At 39.4% G+C, this 20,266-nt stretch overlaps 1 protein-coding gene and 1 long non-coding RNA gene across 13 annotated transcripts in view; one reads left to right on the top strand and one right to left on the bottom strand.

Annotated features, from left to right (window-relative positions):
- Window positions 1-6,442, bottom strand: part of LOC144329438 (uncharacterized) — a 161,126-nt gene extending 154,684 nt beyond the window's left edge. Inside the window, exon 1 of the long non-coding RNA XR_013408200.1 lies at window positions 6,433-6,442. This is a non-coding gene — a long non-coding RNA (uncharacterized LOC144329438). The remainder of the gene's footprint in view (window positions 1-6,432) is intronic.
- DLGAP1 (DLG associated protein 1) overlaps window positions 1-20,266 on the top strand; it is a 968,455-nt gene that overhangs the window by 629,947 nt on the left and 318,242 nt on the right. For 2 of the 12 annotated variants that reach the window (XM_028838200.2, XM_028838197.2), the window contains exon 1: window positions 3,197-3,323. The exons of the other annotated variants lie outside the window; for them this stretch is intronic. In XM_028838200.2, the coding sequence (XP_028694033.1) occupies window positions 3,273-3,323 (51 nt within the window). In that variant the 5' untranslated portion in view covers window positions 3,197-3,272. Of the gene's footprint in view, window positions 1-3,196; window positions 3,324-20,266 lie in introns of those variants that run through there. 12 annotated transcript variants of the gene reach the window in all.

Here is a 20,266-nt window from a genome sequence, read left to right as displayed (position 1 = left end):
GGGGTGGAGATGGGGGCGGGAGAGTTTGGTTTTGAAGGTGCTATGTATGTATGCAGCACTTTCAAGTATCTAAGTGAAGTTGGCAAGTACCTGACTCTCACATGGGAGTTCTGGAACAAAAATATAAATGTATGAGTCATCTGCATAGAAGAGGTTTTGCTGGGGTTCAAATTTCTCTTTACCATGCTTCTTCTACCTTTTAAAATTTGAAGATCATGTCCTGTGATAGAGAAAATAGTAGAAAAATAAAAGTGTGAGAGTTTGATATTTGTCCTTCTCCCTACTGCTCCTCCTCCTCTTCCTCCTCTTTCATTATCATCTGTTCACATTGTACCATCTGGAAAAAGCCTTGGGATTTTCCTTGTTCTATTCATTCCAAGCCATCTCTTTTAAAAAGTCTTTTTTGCTTTTACCGTCCTTGGCTTTTTTTTTTTTTTTTTTTTTTTGAGACAGGGCCTTGCTCCATCGTCCAGGCTGGAGTGCAATGGCACGATCATGACTCACTGCAGCCTCGGACACCTGGGCTCAAAGGATCCTCCCACCTCGGCTTCCTAATCAGCTGGGACTACTTGCATGCTAATTTTACTTGGTTAATTTTTTTATTTTCTGTAGAGACAGGGTCCCACTATGTTGCTCAGGGTGGTCTCAAACATCTCAGCTTCCCAAAGTGTTGGGATTACAGAAGTGAGCCATCGTGCCTGGCCCTTGGCTCTTTTTAAAATTCACAAACCTCATTTCATTCTGGGCTTTAGCCCTTTTGGGGCACTTCGTGTAGACACTTATCACTTACCTGTGTTCTTTCTTGATTGTGAACCCACCTCTTATGCTTAAAACAGGTTTTTTTCATTGGGATACTTCAGAATCCTCATTGTGCAATTCTTTTGGTTTCTTTCTAGGCTTCTTTTATTCTCTTCTGGATCATTTGATAGGATGTTGCTATAATTACGTTTTGTGATCCTACCTTCCCTTGAATCTCCTGCCCTTTCATGCTCTTGATCAAACACAGCTCTCCCCCCATCTTGTTCTCCTCTGTCTTCCTCTTCCTCTTTCTTTTACTTCCTCCGCTTCATCTTTATTCTCTTCTTCCTCTTCCTTCTTGTCCTCCTCTTTTTCCTGGTGCTCTCACTCTTGCAGATTTGGGGATTTGTTTTCTTACTGAAAGTTAGCCATGATAAAACACCGGTACAGGTGGTTCTTGAAATACGTCTGCAGCCTTCTAGTCCTCAAGAGCATCCCACATTTGGGGTCATCCTTTCTCTTCCCTAACCTCTCACTATCTGCCTTGTGTAGAATGTATTATATATAACTCATTCATATAATTATAAACATATGACAATGTTCTTTTGGCAAATTAATAATTTTATACATCTTTTTTTTCGGAATCAGGATTTATTTTCTTAGGCCAGTGCTATCCTGATACCCAAACAAGAAAAAGATATTACAAGAAAAGAAATTTACTGACCTATCTTCCTCATAAAATAGACATGCAAGCCCTTAACAAATTGAATACATCAATATATTGAAAAGATCATATATCATGAGCAAGCAAATATTATCTTAGGGATATAAAGTTGATTTAATATTCACAAATCAATGTAATGCATCATGTTAAAATAAGTTTTATTGTGATATTATTTACCCATTTAAAATATACAATTTAATGGTTTTAGTGTATTCACAGTTGTGCAGCCATCACCAAGATCTAAGATAAGAATATTTTCTTCGCTCCAATAAGGAATTTTGTACCTGTTAGCAGTCACTTCCTAGTCCCCCTATCCCAGGTGCAGGGCAATCACTAGTCTACTTTTCTGTCGCTATAGATTCTGCCTTTTCTGGACATTTCATATAAATAGAATCTTATGATATGTGATCTTTTGAGACTGGCCTCTTTCAATTATCATACTATTTTTAAGATTTATCCATGTTATAGCAGGTATTAATATGTCATTTGTTTTCATTCCAAATAATGTTTTATTGTATGGATATACTACATTTTTAATCCTTTCATCAGTTAGTGAATATGAGGATTCTTTCCACTTTTTGACTATTGTGAATAATGGTGCTATGAACATTTGTGTATAAATGTTTGTATGGACATTTGTTTTCATTTCTTCAGGTATATCCCTGAAAGCATAATTGCTGGGTCATATGGTGACACTATCCTTAACACTTTGAAACAAACCAATCATTTAATTATGATTTTCCTTATCATTTCTTATTAAATGCACCCATGCTTTTATTAATTCAGTAGAGGAAAGTTTTGGCATTTGGTTTTGTATGGTGACAAAGAAATGAAAGGTGTAAGTCTTTGCTCTAAACTGAAATTGTTTTGCTCAGTCGTATTGTCCTTGTCTGTTGATAACCTACAAGTGATCTTACTGATGTAGTTGCAGATTGCACTCAGTAAAGCTGGATTTTAGTAAATGCTGCTCACTTAAAACTTAGAAAGTGAAATACTTGGAAGAGGACGCTGCAACTGTTCCTTTGCCCCATCCCGAAATGAGACACACACACACACACTTTAAGTAAGTTTTACTGAGATGTTGCTCTGTGGAAGTCAATTTTTTAAAAAATGAAAAGTGTTTGCCAAGAGATTTCTAAAACATGTTTAATTCTTTTGAAGAAAGTGAATGAATTATTGAGAAGTATTACTTAATTTTTCTCTAAAAGAGAATGTGATATCTCAAGGATGGAAATCTATTGTTATTTTACTCCTTAAAATCTGTTTGTTAGCTGACTGAATGTTCTATCCAATTTGTGCATGTGCACACTTCAACATTGTAAAAGGCATCTGCCTTTCCATCACTAGTCAAACAACCAGGCACGCTTCTTCTAGCAAGCTGCAGGGACCGTTCCCTCATGGGGACTTCCCTTTGACAGAATATATGTTACCCCCTATATGTGCTGCAAAGTGATCAACAGCTCGGAATTTACTGAGATAATGAAAGATAGCAATATGATTTTGCTGGGACAGTGAGCATGCCGGACACTATAAGGACAACTGCTATGCAAAATTGCACAGGCTGAAAAATCTGCACTAAGTATTCACTTAAGTGTTATTCTTCAGTTATAGGGTTTTATTTCATTAAGTATCTTTATATGAATGAAGATGTAAAGTTGCAAGTCTTGAGTTGTGAGCCATGACCAACCACTCTCCCCCCACCCCCAAGTCCTGTGTTTACTGCCTCACTCAACCACTTAGAATCGGCAAATCATAGAGAGAAGCTAAATGCTCTCAGCTGCACTACACCAAATCAAAGCTGAGATGAATAATGAACTTAATTTTCCATAAAGACATTCTGTTTGGCATTCCAGCTAATAAGGTAAGCTAATAGCAATTCCGGGCTATGGAAAGGAAAAGAAATCGTTTCTTTGTGCTTGATTTCTGTGCTAATCCATAATCTTTCTTTTAACATGCTGGAGTTAATTTCATGTTTCATGATATCTGTGAATTGGGGATGAACAATTTTATAAAGAGTACCCCCAACATAGCCTTTTCCTCTGATTAGGTTGCTTATGGTACTTGCAGGGCTAAGGGAGAAATCCAGCTTTTTAATAAGAATGAAATGTGTATATTATTTTTATCATCTATAGTACGGAGTGAATTTAGTTAAACAGCAGAATATTTAGATGCAGCAAAGACAGGCTAAATTACTTAAGCACTGATTGTTGAATATATTTAGTATGATATAGTGTAAATTGATGTTGAATTTGCTCTAAGCTGCAAAGAAAAGCAGAATACATACATCATGTTGATTTCTGAATCATTTCATTTCTAAGTACATGTTATTCTAGAGAAGGTAGTAATTTTCAATTGCTAAAATTATTCCACAGCTTCAGTTTAGGTGAGTTTTATTTTGTAAAATTGGATTTTTAAAATAACAGCATGCTGGTAATGTGAATTTTTGTTATTACTTTTTTTGATTCACCATGGCGGCAATGATTTTGGTTCATGTGGAAAATTGTCCACTAAGTTTATGGAATTAGAAACCATCAGGTCTCTCTGAGACTTCTATTGCTACCTTGGTTACTCTATCTCAAAAACAAGAAGTGATGAGGCAATTACTAGGTTGGCTTCACTTTTTGCGATATAGCTTTCTGGTGTTTAACACAGGGATCTTGAATTTCATCAGATGGTAGCAGAAATTCCTGAAACTAGAAAAGGCTTAGCAAGCTGGGGAAGAAATTATCTTATTTTCTTTTCTAGAAGAATGACAAAAATGGAAAATATAACTAAGATTTATGTTTTCAGACATTCTGAGCTTGCTGCCGTGTCACCTGAAAAATCAGAGACTTTAGGCTCACAAAGTAGGTGACCTCAAAAGATATTTCAGAAGGTCTATTCAAAAACAGCCAAAGCATGTGGGAAATATTGGAGAAATAGGAAATGTCCCTCCTATTCCTACTGTCTCATCTTTGTACTCTGTTTTTATGCATGGGAGACGAGCTGTGGGCACAGGTGTTTTTGTTTCATAGAAGCCTTTAAACACCACAATCAGACTTTTATAGATAAAGAAGAACATTTATTTCATCCCCTGAAATTGTTCACAGTGTCTGTTTTTCCTAGAAGTATACACAGGATGCTGAGAGCTTGAGCACAGGTATTTAGCTGCCACATATAACTTACTTCCACCCAAAATATCATCGATGGTTCCCCTAAAATTTTTAGGCATTTCTCTTAAAATGCCTGTAATTTAGTAGACCATCAAGAAGTAGGAGTGTGGAATGGAATTTCAATCTATCACACTTAATTTTTAAGAACAATAAGACAGACATATGTTACCTATTCATACTTAGATGTTTGATTTCACAGCCATTCTGTCTTTGTAAAATTATATTGGAGGCTCAAACGTGTGGATTGTTTTGGATTTGAAAGGTGTTCATTTTGTTTTCTTCTTTTCTACCTTTCTCTCTCACCCCTCATCACTCCAGAGCATCCTGGGCTGCTCCATGCACTTTTATCTTACTTAAGTCTGCTATTTTTCCCATTTCCTTTCTCCCCAATAACAGTAATTCAGAACCTATGGATTGATATGTGTTCATTTTAAGGGTGGCAGAAACAAACTAGGAAACAAATTTTTGTAAGCACCATGATGTGGTCTTCTATTTCCTGCCATTTGTGCAATAAGAAGACTTTTATACCAGCAGAGCTTTTTATCCACAATTGCTCCATAAAACCAACTTGAGGATGAAAATGTGCAAGGCTCCTTGGCCAACATCAGTTTCATGATCTTTTGTCTGTAGTGGTCAACCCATGCATGCTGGGAGATGAGATGCACAGTTGTTAGCCCTCGAAGGTATTTTTAGCAATGCCAAATGCAAGGCATGTATTATTTACAAACTCACACATTAGCTCTGTGTTAGTTAATTAATGGAGAAAATCTAGAGAAAGCAACACCACCACCTTCCCTACATACACACACACATCAAAGGCCACAGAGCAGGTACCAGCTGAGGACAGTGGTGACTGAGGCAGCAGCATCAGTACAGATGGCCCACAGTCATAAGAAGTTCTTGGCACCATTGCGAAAAGGCCTAACAGAAGGCAACAAACAGATTTGTTCCCAAATACACGTGAAGCTCATTCTTGGGGACAGTCAGAATTAACTGGGGAAGGAACAAAGATGAGAGAGGACTAAAATATCACTGGACTTGGTTATTACTGTTAATATGACCTCATATCTTCTCACAGGTTGGGGTACACAAAGAGATCTAGGTTACAAAAATAAAGGCATGACACAAAAACCTATCATGTCAAAAACTGCACTCGGTATCTCCCCAAGAGCCTGCTACCCCATGTTTCCTACCCCTGTAAATCACACCACTATCTATGCATTTTTTTAACCCTGAAACATGGGGCCAATCTTGATACCTCTCTCTATTTCACCCTCATGTCACTCCTCCAAGGCAGACTCATAAAAGTTAGTTGAATGAATGAATGAATGAATGAATGAATGAATGAATCAGTAGGGAAGGGAAAAAAAAAACACCAAATCTCATTTCTCTCCACTTCTCGCCATTCCCTTTGCCACAATCCCAGTGAAACCTCCATCATTTCTCAGCTAGACTGTTGCAGATATCCCCTAGTGGTCTTCCTGCCTCTAGTGTCTCCTCAATCCAGTTCACTCTGCACATTAGAGCCCAAATGATCTTTCTAAAATACAGATAAAATCACTAAATCTTCTGCTTCAAAATCCTTCACCGGTTCCTCTTCACCCTTGGGATAAAGTCCAAACTTCTTAACATGACTTACAGAGTATGATGTAGCTGGGGACCTTTTTCCTTCACAATCTCATTTCCTAACACTGCCTCTGTCCACTCCGCATTTCAGCCATGCTGGTCTACTTTTCCCTTTCTTAGCAGTGCCATGTTCTTTTGCCCAGGAGCTTTGCATGAACTGCTTCCTCCTTTGTCTCTTCTGCCTGCCTACAACCCCCCCTCCCCCCCATCCCCCACCCCGCCAAGCTCCTCTCTTCCCTACTTAACTTCTTCCCAACTTTCCAGTCTCATCTAAAATGGTATTTCCTCCAAGAAGCCTTCTCTGACTGCCCTAGTTTAAGTGAGGTACCCTCTCCCAATATGCTCTCATAGCACCCATCATTTCCTTATCATGCTTCTTCTATCTTAGGTAGGATTGCCTGGTTTCTTGTTTGACTCTTCCGCTAGATCATTTCATGAAAGAACATAGCTGGTCTCTTATTCATAGTTGTGACCTGTGATCCAACACCATGCCTGGCACAGGGTGAATTCTCTCTGAATGCACAAATAGCTAGCTGGACTCTTTCACAAGCCGTATTACCTTTTGTCTTGCTGAGGTTGCAGAAACCAGATGCAATGATTCTTTATGCTACTCATTCCTGCAAAGTACTGTGCTAAGGTCTCATATAATTTCCTGAATCTTCATGTTGTCGTTCCCGTTTTGTAAATGAAGAAACTGAGGCTCAAGTTGTCATGAATGACGCTGATATTATGGAATGGGACCCTCAGTCTGTTTGACACCAGGGACCAGCTCTTTCTATTTTCCACGTGATCTACTGCCTTCTTAGAATAAAAGAAAAAGTTTATTCTTAAAAATGTATAGTGATCATTTTTTAAATCCTTAATTTCTCACTGCCTGCCAGTGTTCATTTGCCTTCTGACCTCCAGTAGTCTGCCCTGAGTGTATTTTTCCCTTAAATTAAACTGAAAGTACTTCTGTTTGTGCTGTATTCTTTATTCTCAAGCTTTCTTCTACGAGCGCTATGTCTGCAGGAGCTTTCAGCCTTTCTCACTTTCTCAACAGAGAAAGTAGCTGGGCCTTACGTTTCTGTTTCATTTCCATTGTCCTTTTAAACAGGCATTATTTTCCTGGACCTGCTCTGTGATTACTCTTTCCACAGCGCTTTGCCTGAACTCAGTTGGCCCTTAATGTTCTTCAGCTGTAGCCTGATGTCAGCCTACTTAGGGGGGCTTCCACTGGTATTTCACTGGGGAAGCAAATTGCTACTTGTTACCACCTAACCACTTAATTGACTGTGCTCTTTGTGGAAGAAATATCTGGAAGTACAGCTAGAGAAGGGACATGTGCAGTTTCTGGAAAATTTTCCATTGTGTGTTGACCGTGGTAGTTTTTAGGTACCTTTAATTAAAACCAGCACACAGACGCGCAGTCAGTTGCAAAATGTGAGAGGCAACCGAGTGTTCTGTGAATGAGTGACAGCTTTCCAGTTGGACACATCTAGGTTTGAATGCTCTTTCTACCACTTCTCTGTCTATATGACTTTACTAAATTACTAAAGTTTTCTGTGCCTCAGCTTCTTCATCTGTAAAATGGAGATAATGCTGGTGCCTATTTCATAAAATAACGCCTGGCACAGAGTAAGTACTCGATTAACAATGGTGTCCGGCCGGGCGCCGTGGCTCACGCCTGTAATCCCAGCACTTTGGGAGGCCGAGATGGGCGGATCATGAGGTCGGGAGATCAAGATCATCCTGGCTAACACGGTGAAACCCCGTCTCTACTAAAAATACAAAAAACTAGTCGGGTGTGGTGGGCGCCTGTAGTCCCAGCTACTCGGGAGGCTGAGGCGGGAGAATGGCGTAAACCCGGGAGACGGAGCTTGCAGTGAGCTGAGATCCGGCCACTGCACTCCAGCCTGGGAGAGAGAGCGAGACTCCGTCTCAAAAAAAAAAAAAAAATGGTGTTAGTGTGGGTGGTCGTAGTTAGTGGAATAGAGGCTCCAGATGGGGCCACACTCTAATGTCAGGAAACTGAGGATGTTACCTTATGTGGAAATGATGACTTTGCAGATGTGATTACATTAAGGATCTTGAGATGCGAGATTGTCTTGGATTATCTGGGTGGCCTCTCAATGTAGTCACAAGTGTTCTTTTAAGAAGGAGGCAGAGAGAGACTACATGGCCGTGGAAGCGGAGAGAGATTTGAAGATGTTTGCTCTTGGTTGTGAAGATGGAGGAAGGGAACACGGGACAAGGAATGCCAGGAATGCAGCTGTGGGAGGTGGAAAAGGCAGGGAAATGGATTCTCCCCTAGAGCCTCCAGAGGACGCCCAGCTCTGCTATCTTGGTTTCAGCTCAGTGAAACTATTTTGGACTTCTGGCCTCCACAACTGTAAGAGATTAAATTTGAGATGCTTTAAGCCACTGGGCTTATGGTAATTTGATACCACAGCCAAAAGAATATAGTGGTGATATTTTGGGAAATGAAAGATGGCTCCAAATGAGCTGGTAAACAGGAATAAGATGTTAATATAAGAAAGATGATATTACAGGGTTAAATGTGTAGAGAGGCGCTCTAAGTATTATAAGTGTGTCTAAAGTAAGTGTGCCTAAATATGTGGTCAGAGGAATCGCAATGCTGGCGCTAGAGGAAATCTTGAAAGAGAGGGTTGAAGGAATAAAGCCATTTGTGGGACTGTAGACACAAAGAGAACTGGGGTCTCCTTGAGAAGGGAGGTGACGCATGGTGATTGAGGGTGGGGCTGACAGCCAGGGGTTCTGAGCAGATGGCGGAATGTCCTGTTCAAAAGAGAGTGATCAGCTCAGAAGAAAGGCTGGTTTGAGGAATTTCCCAGGGCAACCAGGCATGAATCTTAGAAAAGAGGAGGTGTGTCCCAGAAACAAAAGGAACTGTTTTCTGTTGTTCTCAGTGCCATGTTGGTGATAGAAAGAGGCAGTCCAAGAAAATAAATTCTGAAAAAGACCTCCTGGGTCTTTAAACCAAGTCCAGACTATTATAACAGGATGAGTACCTTCAGCAAAATCTGTTTCTAGCAGTACCCTGAGAGGCCCTAGGTCCAAAGTGAAGCTTGCTGCTTTCCATGAGTATATATCATGCCTGTTTATGTGCTCATGTTTCTGTTTCCACTTCTGTACTGCCCTCCTCTCTTCCCTTTGCCCAGTTGCCAAAGTCTTGGCCATCATTCAAGTCCCAAGACAAGTATGACCTCCTTAAACTAGCCCCCATGCTACCAATGCCTACATGTGGATTGTCTAGCAATTTTCCTACTTTGCTGACACCAAGCTTGAGTGCCTGTTGCTCCTCTCCTCCAATAATTCCACCTGTCCCCCAATAGAGAGTAGACCCCTAGAGACAAATATAAGTCTGTTGATTTTATTGACTCTTATGGTCTCTACTCCTACAGTGCTTGGCACACAGGAAGCATTCAATAAATGTGAATGAATGGATTGATGAATTGATTCATTAATTGCACCCTGTGGGCATGGTTATCATAAGATAAAGAGAATAATGAAGTTCATGAATCCCAGGGTCAGTGTCTAAAGAAAATAAGCCCTTCCACCTTAACCTCTCAAAAGCAAGAAATTGTAAAAGAACGTAATAGAGCTGCATCGTGCATGAAACAGACATTAATTTCATTATCATCTATTTAATAGTTCAATATCTAAGATAAAATTTAAGACAAGTTTTTTTCACTCCCAGATCTAATTTGCCATCTCTTTTATGACATGATTTTTTTTTTTTTTACCAAAGCAGGCTATGAAAGGAGAATAACAAAATACCATGTGAAATGCACGCTAATTTATTTTCAAGTACAGTAAAACCAGAGTTTGATTTTTGCCTGGTGTTTTGTACATTTGAGGAACATTTTCTAAGATTAACAATCATTTTCTTTGAAAAGATAAATGTGTCATGTTTAGTGCAAAATTTATAAATGGATGCAACACTTATCTTTTTATTAAATAGTAAAAGCAGTAGCAGAACATCATGTTCACATTTGAAACATAAATCACTTTAGATGGATTAAATATATCACTAATGAGTTACCAAGTGATTAAATATCTACAGCATATACTTACAACAAGCAGTTCACGACCTGGCTCTAAGAGTTTACTCATTGCTGTGAGCACAAAAGGGTGCAGCTCTCTATCAAATAGAGTGCTTTTGGGGGAGAGTGAAATCCTACACTTCTGTCAAACACTAAGCATGTCGTTTTGAACTTTCTGTGTATGCAAGGGACAATGCCAGGCACCATCAGAGATGTAAATATGTGTGGCAACCATGCCCGGTTACAGTGCTTTACCACTGCTGAGAATTTCTAGTCAGATTTACACATAAACCATACAACAGAATATTTCTTAACAACTGAAAGAACCTGATTAGCATGACTAAACTTGAGAAAGAACAGTTGACATTTTGATATTTCCTTAGCTCAGGTGGACTGGTTACATTTTTACTAACTTCGAATACTTTATGATCAAATCCTGTGCATGTGGTATGAGGGTAATCTTAGATGAAAACATCAGGAAAACTCAGTTCTTTCATTCACTAACTGAAGCTCCCCTTTTTCCACAGACAGTTGGCTATTATTCTAAAATTGCCTCTGCCTTCTATTTCCCTCTTCTCCCCATTGTTGAATTCTGTGGCTCCATCCCAATCTACGTTTTGTTTTAAATTACTAAAACATTAGATGCCATCAATTAGTAATATACTGGTTTTTTTAAAAACGATTTTTTTTCCAAACTATCATAATCAAGAGAGAGAAATGTGTACGATTTGCAGGTATCCCTGTCCTTTTTTTTTTTTTTTTTTCTTTTTTTTTTTGACAGAATCTCACTCTGTCGCCCAGGCTGGAGTGCACTGGCTTGATCTTGGCTCACTGCAACCTCCGTCACCCAGGTTCAAGCAATTCACATGCCTTAGCCTCCTGAGTAGCTGGCTTTACAGGCACACACCACCACACCCAGCTAATTTTTTGTATTTTTAGTAGAGACAGGGTTTCGCCATGTTCCCCAGCCTGGTCTTGAACTCCTGAGCTCAGGCAATCTACCAACCACGGCCTCCCAAAGTGCTAGAATTACAGGCATGAGCCACTGCACCCAGCCTCTGTCCATGACTTTCACAATCTGGATTACTTTGCTTTCTCAAAGTGAGATTATCAGTTATGTCTATCTTTTTAAAAATTTAATATTGTTTCAAGTTTTGTTTATGAAGAGAAAGAGGCTACATCTATATAAAGTGTAGGATTTATAATATCCATTGCTGCATCAATTAATATATTTACAGCTGAGTCTAAAATCATATACAAATAGAACTGGAAAGATCTGAAAGGGGGCCATATGCCTAATATCACATTTCTAAATGCTGCCTTTTTTAGAAAATAAACTCTAAATTATTGAGGAAGGAAAGCTAATTCATCATAATGGAGGTTTAAACATAAAAGGAAAAGAAGAAAGAAAATAACATATGCTTGGATTTCAAAATCCTGTTACATCATAACACCCAAAATTGGGAGGAAGATAGAAAACACATCTTGAAAGCCTATTTTGCAGGCTTGGCTCCACCTCACAAAATCCCTGTGCCATTTTCTTAACAAACTTCTTTACATGTAGCAATTGGATCTAATGAGAGGCTAAATCTTGCCTTTGTGTTAGAAATTGATTTTTTTCCCCCTCATTCTGAGTTCTCCTGTAGCCAGCCCCAGCACTCAAGAGCCTGCTTCATTGTTCATCATTAGTATTTATCACTTTTACAGACTGCCACAGGGTGCTCAGAAATCTACCACGCTCTTCAGAAGAAAACACAAAATCCCTGCTCTTAGCAGGGGACCAACCCATTAAAAGCATTGGCAGAATCTAAGAAAAGAAAGCCACAGCAGTGATAAAACAATGCATCTGGTAGGAGGGCCACTTAGGCGACCTCTGAGAGGTGGATTCTGAGGGGAGATGGAAAAATGTGTGGCTGAGAACTCTTGCTCCTTCTTCACCTGACTGCCCTTGCAATGCTTTTAGGTCAGCAGCTACCTCAGAGCAGGAGCAGGTGGCAAGCCCAACATGGAACAAGCCAGGTATTCCAGTCACATGCTAGGAGGAGTGAAAAGTGCAATTCCTCCTCAGTGGGCAAATCTCGTCCACCTGCGATCTGTGTGACAGTATTCAGGGTGAGGAGAACGTTTGACAAAGGAAGAAAAAAAAAACTTTAATCCCATTACCTTTGATGAGTGCTCAGAGGAAACTCCTATAAAAACTGAAGATTAAAATGTTGCATAGTGATGGCATATACGCATGCCCTCACACAGACCTCATTTCCTCTTTCATATTACCCGATAAATGCAGTTTTCTCCTGAAGTGTATTTTTTTAAATAAATAAAATCAGTAAGATCCTAAGATAGGTCTATTATTCTGAGTGGGAAAGTGATGTGTTTGGTTTCATTTCCTCCTGGTGTCATCATCCTTTGCCATCAGCAATGCTACCAAGATTGGAACACTGATTTTAATATTTCATACTTTAATTGACTATAGTTATCCTGTATACCTACCCAGTTTGCAATTTCATGTGACAGTATATTTTCAGCTTATTTTAATTCTTATCCTGGACTCTGGAATCGTATGACAGCAGGCTTAAGGCTAATATTAATCACTTCTCATTTTTGGCAGGTTGCTATAATTATTAAATAGGTATATAAGGTCAAGTTAAATGTAGTCGACATCATCTTTGTATTTGTTTTAATAACAACTGTGCCTCCCATGGAGTAGACACTCAATAAATAGTTGATAAAAGAATGATGGTGATGGCGGGGAGGCACTACATAATTGGAAGGGAGAAGGGAGAGAAAAATCTTCCTATGCTATTATTGGAAACTTTCCAAACATGTTTATGTTTCCATTAAATTAATTATAATCATCAAATAATGAAACTCATGTGGGATGCCCTTATATATGCAATGATTGTGACTGGTTACAGAAGAGCTAGAGCTTTTATGTTAGAAAGGAGGATGTTTTCTTTTTTTTGTTTGTTTTCTTTTTTTGTTGTTGTTGAGACGGAGTCTTGCTCCGTCGCCAGGCTGGAGTGCAATGGGGTGATCTTGGCTCACTGCAACTTCTGCCTCCCGGATTCAAGTGATTCTCCTGCCTCAGCCTCCCAAGTAGCTGGGACTTAGGTGCCCACCACCACGCCTAGCTAGTTTTTTGTATTTTTAGTAGAGATGGGGTTTCACCGTGTTACCCAGGATGGTCTCAATCTCCTGACCTCATGGTCCACCCGCCTCAGCCTCCCAAAGTGCTGGGATTACAGGCGTGAGCCACCGCGCCTGGCCAGAAAGGAGGATATTTTCTATGAAGCACTCATTCTATAAAAACTTGCCATTCTTATATAATGCAAATGATAAATATGGCATTAGTGTTCTGCTTCTTTCTCCAGAGGGTATTTTTTTAAAGAACCCACAAATGTCATCTCATCTATTTTTAAGTATAGGGCTGCTGGATAAACAGCTAAATCATCTAAACCCAATGGGAAAATTCAAAGTTTAAATAAGCTATTTTATGTCATTGAAAATAAGTGGTACAGACTGACACAGACCATATGGGTTTTTGCATACAGTTACATGTAAATTTTCTTAACTTTGAATATAAAATTTTAGTTGAAGCTGAAGAAATGGAAAAGCAAAATATAATCTGTAATGATGATTCTTTGAAGATTCTAATTTCTGATTCTCTAGTCCAGGTTTCATCAATTTCCAGTCAAAGCCTGTTCATTAGGTTATCTATGTACATAATGGAGTTGTATCTTTAGGTTGAGATAATGTAAAGACAACACAAATTCTAAAAGGTGGATCTCCAGTGGTCGTACATTTGGGGTTCTTCCTCAGAATTCATTTTTTAATAAAAGTTACATATGCTAATTGTGAAAAAAAATTCAAATGGTACAGATTCATACAGAGTTAAAGTAAGAGCCCCTCCCCCACCATGTTCCAGGCTTATTCACCAAAGGCAGCCATCACTGTCACCATTTTCACATTCGCCTTCTGCTATTTTCTACATATAGTCAAGCATACAAATATGTGTATGTGTACGTACATATTCACCTATGTACATATACTTGATTATATGGGGTGTTCATTCATTTGGCAAATGTTTAATGCTCATTTACTGTGTGCCAAGCTCACTTCCGGACACTGGGAACACAGGTTTGAATCAAATCAAAATTCTTTCTTTAATGAAGCTACATTCTACTATATTAACATCACATATTAAAGAAGTAGTATATTAGCAATACATATTGAGGAACAGTATTCACTATCACGCATTTTGCTTTTACAACCAGTGCTATGATGAATCATCTGTTCATAAATCCTTTTTTTTTTTTTTTTTTTTTGAGATGGAGTCTTGCTCTATCAAGCAGGCTGCAGTGTGCAGTGGTGCGATCTCAGCTCACTGCAAGCTCCACCTCCTGGGTTCATGCCATTCTCCTGCCTCAACCTCCCGAGTAGCTGGGACTACAGGCTCCCGCCACCATGCCTGGGTAATTTTTTGTATTTTTAGTAGAGACAAGGTTTCACCATGTTAGCCAGGATGGTCTCGATCTCCTGACCTCGTGATCCGCCCACCTCGGCCTGCCAAAGTGCTGGGATTACAGGTGTGAGCCACCGTGCCTGGCCCATAAATCTTTATACCAATTTATGAGTTGGATAAATTGCAGAAATTATTTTTATATAGTCAGTCTTTAGGTCAATGTTTTATTTGTATTATCAACTTCTTTAGAAATGGATTCTGAGTTTTTCATTGCTAATCTAATGCAACAGTAGAATTTTTACACTGTGGTACTTAATCTTTTGTAAATCAACACCTTCAAGTATCTTAATAAAGGTATCAAAATTGTATCATTCAGATAAATTATTCAGATAAATTTATCATTCAGATAAATCACTGTATCCTTCTAGATTCGTCTATGAGAATGCTCGAAAAGGAAATCAGTTCAGAAGTCCTAGTTTCCCTCTATTTTCATTGATCACACGTGCTAGAAACCTCTGATTTAAATATTTCATGATCAAATGCTTCCCAAACAAAAGTTATCTTTTTGTTTGTTTCTGTGTAACAGAAGAGAAAAATAGACAATGTTTAGTAAATCAAAATAAAACAGGCCAGGTGCGGTGGCTCACACCTGCAATCCCAGCACTTTGGGAGGCCGAGGTGGGCAGATCACTTGTGGTCAGGAGTTTGAAACAAGCCTGGGCAACGTGGCAAAACCCTGTCTCTACCAAAAATACAAAAATTAGCCGGGCGTGGTGGCGTGCGCCTGTGGTTCTAGCTACTCAGGAGGCTGAAGTGGAAGGATCGCTTGAGCCTGAAGGATCGAGGCTGTAGTAAGCTGTGATTGCACCACTGCACTCCAGCCTGGGGGAGAAAGTGAGACCCTGTCAAAAGAAAGAAAGAAAAAGAAAAAAAGAAAAGGAAGGAAGGAGGGAAGGAAGGAAGGAAGGAAGGAAGGAAGGAAGGAAGGAAGGAAGGAAGGAGGGAGGGAGGGAAGGAAGGAAGGAAATAGGAGGGAGGCAGGGAAGGAAGGGGAAGAAAAGAGGGAGGGAGGAAGGAAGGAAGAAAGAAAGAAAATAAGAGGGAGGGAAGGAAGGAAGGAAGGAGGGAAGGAAGGGGAAGAAAAGAGGGAGGGAGGGAGGAAGGAAGGAAGGAAAGAAAAAATGTATCTTTTAATTCATAGAAAATTAAAGAAAAAAGAAAATTATGCCACCAACGTAATTGAGCACAACAAAAGCTACTGTTATTTATGAGATTCTCCTTTAGAAAGCTATTTGAGCTTCTCTTACTTCTATGCCTCATGTATTTATTACAACTGAAACCAGGTCAAAATTTACATCCAGGAGCAGCCTCAAATGGAAGGAGAGAAGTTGATAGACAAGTGGGTATACAAGGAAGAAAGGTGCTCTCACCTCCTCTGCCTCAGTGATGGGGGAGCACCTAAGCTGCCTTCCATTTTCCACCCCCACATTCCCCACAAGGGCCTTCTTGCCCTTACTTTGTATTTTCTGTTTTAGACTTCTTCCAGTAATATCAAGAGCATATGGCTGGTTTGGGCAGAAACTAGGAAGCCACATAAATTATTTTTCCTGACTTAGAATTATGTTCCTTCCTGGAGAAAAAAAAAAAAAAAGGTTCTCTGTGGCCATTCCAACACAAAACATTTTTTTTTCTTGATGTTTATCTAAATCTGCTGCAAGGAAAAATAACATGATTCCTTTTGTCAAATGAGATATCAAAAATGAGGTTTAATTTAATGTTTTTCTATTGATTCAGAAGTTTTTAGTCTAAACAAATAATTACTAACTGGAGTAGGTGGCTAAGTGCCTACTCGTGTAGCTGTAGTGGGGCATTAGAATTGCAGAAAGCCAGCACTGTCACTAGGAGGAAGCATGAGTATCTGAACCATCTCACCCATCAGGTCAGCTTGACTCATCACCAAAAAGGTAAAGAAAGAAAATGACAAAAGAAAGTCTCTCTCAAGTGAAATATATCTGCATTGTTACTGTCCGTGGGTAGTTCACAGTTTTTGTAATAGGAAAAACATCATCACTGAATATGAAGTGTGTTTATGCGTTCATGTGTGTGTGACAGAGGATACTAAAGACTGAGTTCCAGTCAATGTCTGGAGACAAAAGGAATAATGGAGTGTGCATGCATGGGTTCTGGTTATTTCTATATGCAAAGATAATCATTTATTATCTTGATGAAGCATTCTTCTCTCATTACAGTTTTTACCATCAAAAGGTTGGCATGATCTAGGTTCTTGGTGTAAAATACAAGATGTGTTTTAAAATACAAGATCTATACAAACCTATTTGTATAGATCAATGCCACTTACATGTCTCTATTACCACCTTTCATTTGCACTGATAACTTGAATGAAACATGTCCTGACACAGGCTTGACACAAAATATGAAGTTTCCAAAGGCTGAGTCCCTCCTATACACAGTAGCCATTCCTTCATGTTTGTCTTCTACATATTGATATAGGGAGATCAAAACAGTTTCACAGAAATTGTTGAAAGGTATTCATTAAGAGTTCAATGGTGAGATAAATAGTTCCAGTGTGATGAATGGGGAAAGTGCACTAGCCTAAAAGGAGATCTGAATTCTAACCCAATGCTGCCACTTATTAGCCATAAAAGCTGTAACTTACATTCTGGGTGTCAGTTTCTTTGTTTGGAATGTGAAGAAGCTGACATTTCCCAAGGGATGATTTGAATAGATATTAATGTGAAGAAAAGGAGTTTGAATTTGAGAAACTGAGTGCTGTATTCAGAATTCTATATTGGCAGACAACCTAGAATCTTTAAGATGTTCATATGGATGGAAACTCTTTAAGAGAACAATACAATATCAAGCATCTCCCAAACCCTCTTGGAACCACATTTCACAAAACATTTCTAAGGACTGGTGATCCAACAAACCTGTGTGTTCTGCACATGCATCCCAGAACTTAAAGTATAATAATCATGAAAAACAAAGGATGGGTGATCCATAACATGTGCTTTGGAATACACAGGGTGAGATGACAGTCTTCAGATTCTGTTTGACTGGTCCTGCCATGATCTGGTGATGGGGCTCTCTGGGCCTGGTAGAGTTCAGTTGACCCTGCTGAGGGTTGTGGCCTTGTTTCCCCGAATATCTCCACAGCAACAGCCAACTGCAGCTCCTTGGATGCCAACAGAGCCTCTCTTCTGGATACTGGTCATGCGTGCCCCTCCACACACATGCACCAGCAACTTCGTGCATGGGGGTGTGTTCCCCCATGATCCCTGTTTGCCCACATCCATTGCCAGGTTTCTTCCCTGCCCTTGGTGGAGGAAAATCTGGTTATGAAAGGTACCCATACTTTATTGCTCTGTTGAATAAAACAGGTGCAACCTGGGTGATGTAATTAGAGATTTCATGAGCACTTTTACTTTATTGTATGTTGTTTTATCCTCTGCTTAGAACTAGAATTATAAGAATGAATAATGGTCTCTGCCAGACAAATGACATCATCCCTCCTCTCAAGTTGCTTACAGATTGGTGGGTGAGACAGATCTATAAACAAATGGTTTTAAAACAATGTGATCGTGTTACATTAGTAGTATGTGCAAGTTGCTACAGTAAATCTTGATTTTTTTAAGGTTAGCTCTATATTTGTTTTATCAAGGCAGGGCATTATGGAATTCTTGGTCTTTCAGAATATAAAGGGCTTAAATAAAAGATGAGTCTATAAATTTCCTACTTATTTATTTATTTATTTGTTTGTTTATTTTTGAGACGGAGTCTTGCCCTGTTGCCCAGGCTGGAGTGCAATGGCACGATCTCGGCTCACTGCAACCTCCGCCTTCTGGGTTCAAGGGATTCTCCTGCCCCCAGCCTTCTGAGTAGCTGGGGTTACAGGCATGCGCCACCATGCCCAGCTAATTTTTTGTATCTTTAATAGAGATGGAGTTTCACCATGTTGGCCAGGCTGGTCTTGAGCTCCTGACATCATGATCCACCCACCTTGGCCTCCCAAAGTGCTGGGATTACAGATGTAAGCCACCACACCTGGCCAATTTCCTGTCTATTTACCGTGGTGGGATGCTTCAGGTGACTGTAGATTTTCCTGTTCATTTGTTGACAAGAAATAAAAATTCCATGAATGACTCTTTTGCTCTTAAAGAACATTGTCAATGAAATTGACATGCCAGGCACCTTGCTAGGTGCTGGTACAGAGCCAGTAAGAGGCTCACTCTGCTTACATGGCCTTTGTGCATCTGCTGATCAACTAGTGAGGAGGTGGTCTTTACACTCATAATTCCTCAGAAAATAAACGGGGCACATGCAGCTCACAACTGAAGAGAATCTAGATATCAAAAATCACTGCAGTGGCCCTGTCTGCCCATAAAGTCTCCCCCTCACTGCCTAGAAGCTGCCACCCGAATTCCTGTCTATATGGTTAGTTCTGTGCAGCCATGTGCTGAGTTTAGAGTACCCAGTGCTCAATCAAACCCTAATCTAGGTGTTGCAGTGAAGTAATTTTATACATGTGGTTAAAATCTATAATTAGTTGACTTTATGTAAAGAGGATTACCCTCAGTAATGTGGATGGGCTTCAACCAATCAGTGGAAAGGCCTTATGACCAAAAACTGAGGTTTTTTTGACAAGATTCTGTCTCAAGACTGCAGAATCAACTCCGGCCTGAGTTTCCAGCCTGCCAGGCCACCCTGTGGATTTCAGACTTGTTACTTACCACAGTCATCCCAGCCAATTCCCTAAAATAAATCTTTTTTTTTTTTTCCTGTTCTGTTCTGAGAACCCTGACTGATCCACAGTCCCCTATACACAGGCCTCTAGAGATTCCCCTAAGTGAACTAATCTTCCCCACCCTCAACCCCCTCCCTCCCCAAGCTCAGAGAGTCTTGGATCTATTGCACAATCCATTAAGGGTCAGTTCTATTATAAATGAAACCAGCTTTAAGGGTTTGCACCATGTGGGAACTTAACCATCATTTAAACATGATTTCTACATGAAAAAGCAACCTACAAATACACTTTGAATTAGTTGGCATGTCATATATTACTTTATATCATCTTATCTTTATAATCAGTCTCTGAAGTAGGTATTTCTATCCTCACTTCATGTTTGAAAACCTGAAATTAAAAGATGTTCAGGTAATTAGGCCAAAAATCACATGTCTGTTCTAAGTAGAGTCAGATATGAACTCAGGATGACCTGATATACTGTATCCATTGCACCATCCTCCTTCCTTGTAAGTGAAAGACTACCTAAGTAAGAATTACATGGTAGAAAAATATTTTATTTTCTTCTGTGCCACTTTTATAAGCATTCTCTATAGAGAAGGATTTAAACATTAGCTAACATTTATTGAGGACTTACCATGTACCTGGCTCTTGTTTTAAAGATTCTTTAAATGAAATGTCTGGGTTAAGTTATATATCGTTTCTGTAATTGGGCATTTCAAAATCCTAAGACATTGTTAGTACTAATGATTTTCCCAG

The sequence above is a fragment of the Macaca mulatta genome, chromosome 18, assembly GCF_049350105.2.
Source record: "Macaca mulatta isolate MMU2019108-1 chromosome 18, T2T-MMU8v2.0, whole genome shotgun sequence".
NCBI lineage: Eukaryota > Metazoa > Chordata > Mammalia > Primates > Cercopithecidae > Macaca > Macaca mulatta.
This window is presented reverse-complemented; position numbering and strand designations above follow the sequence as displayed.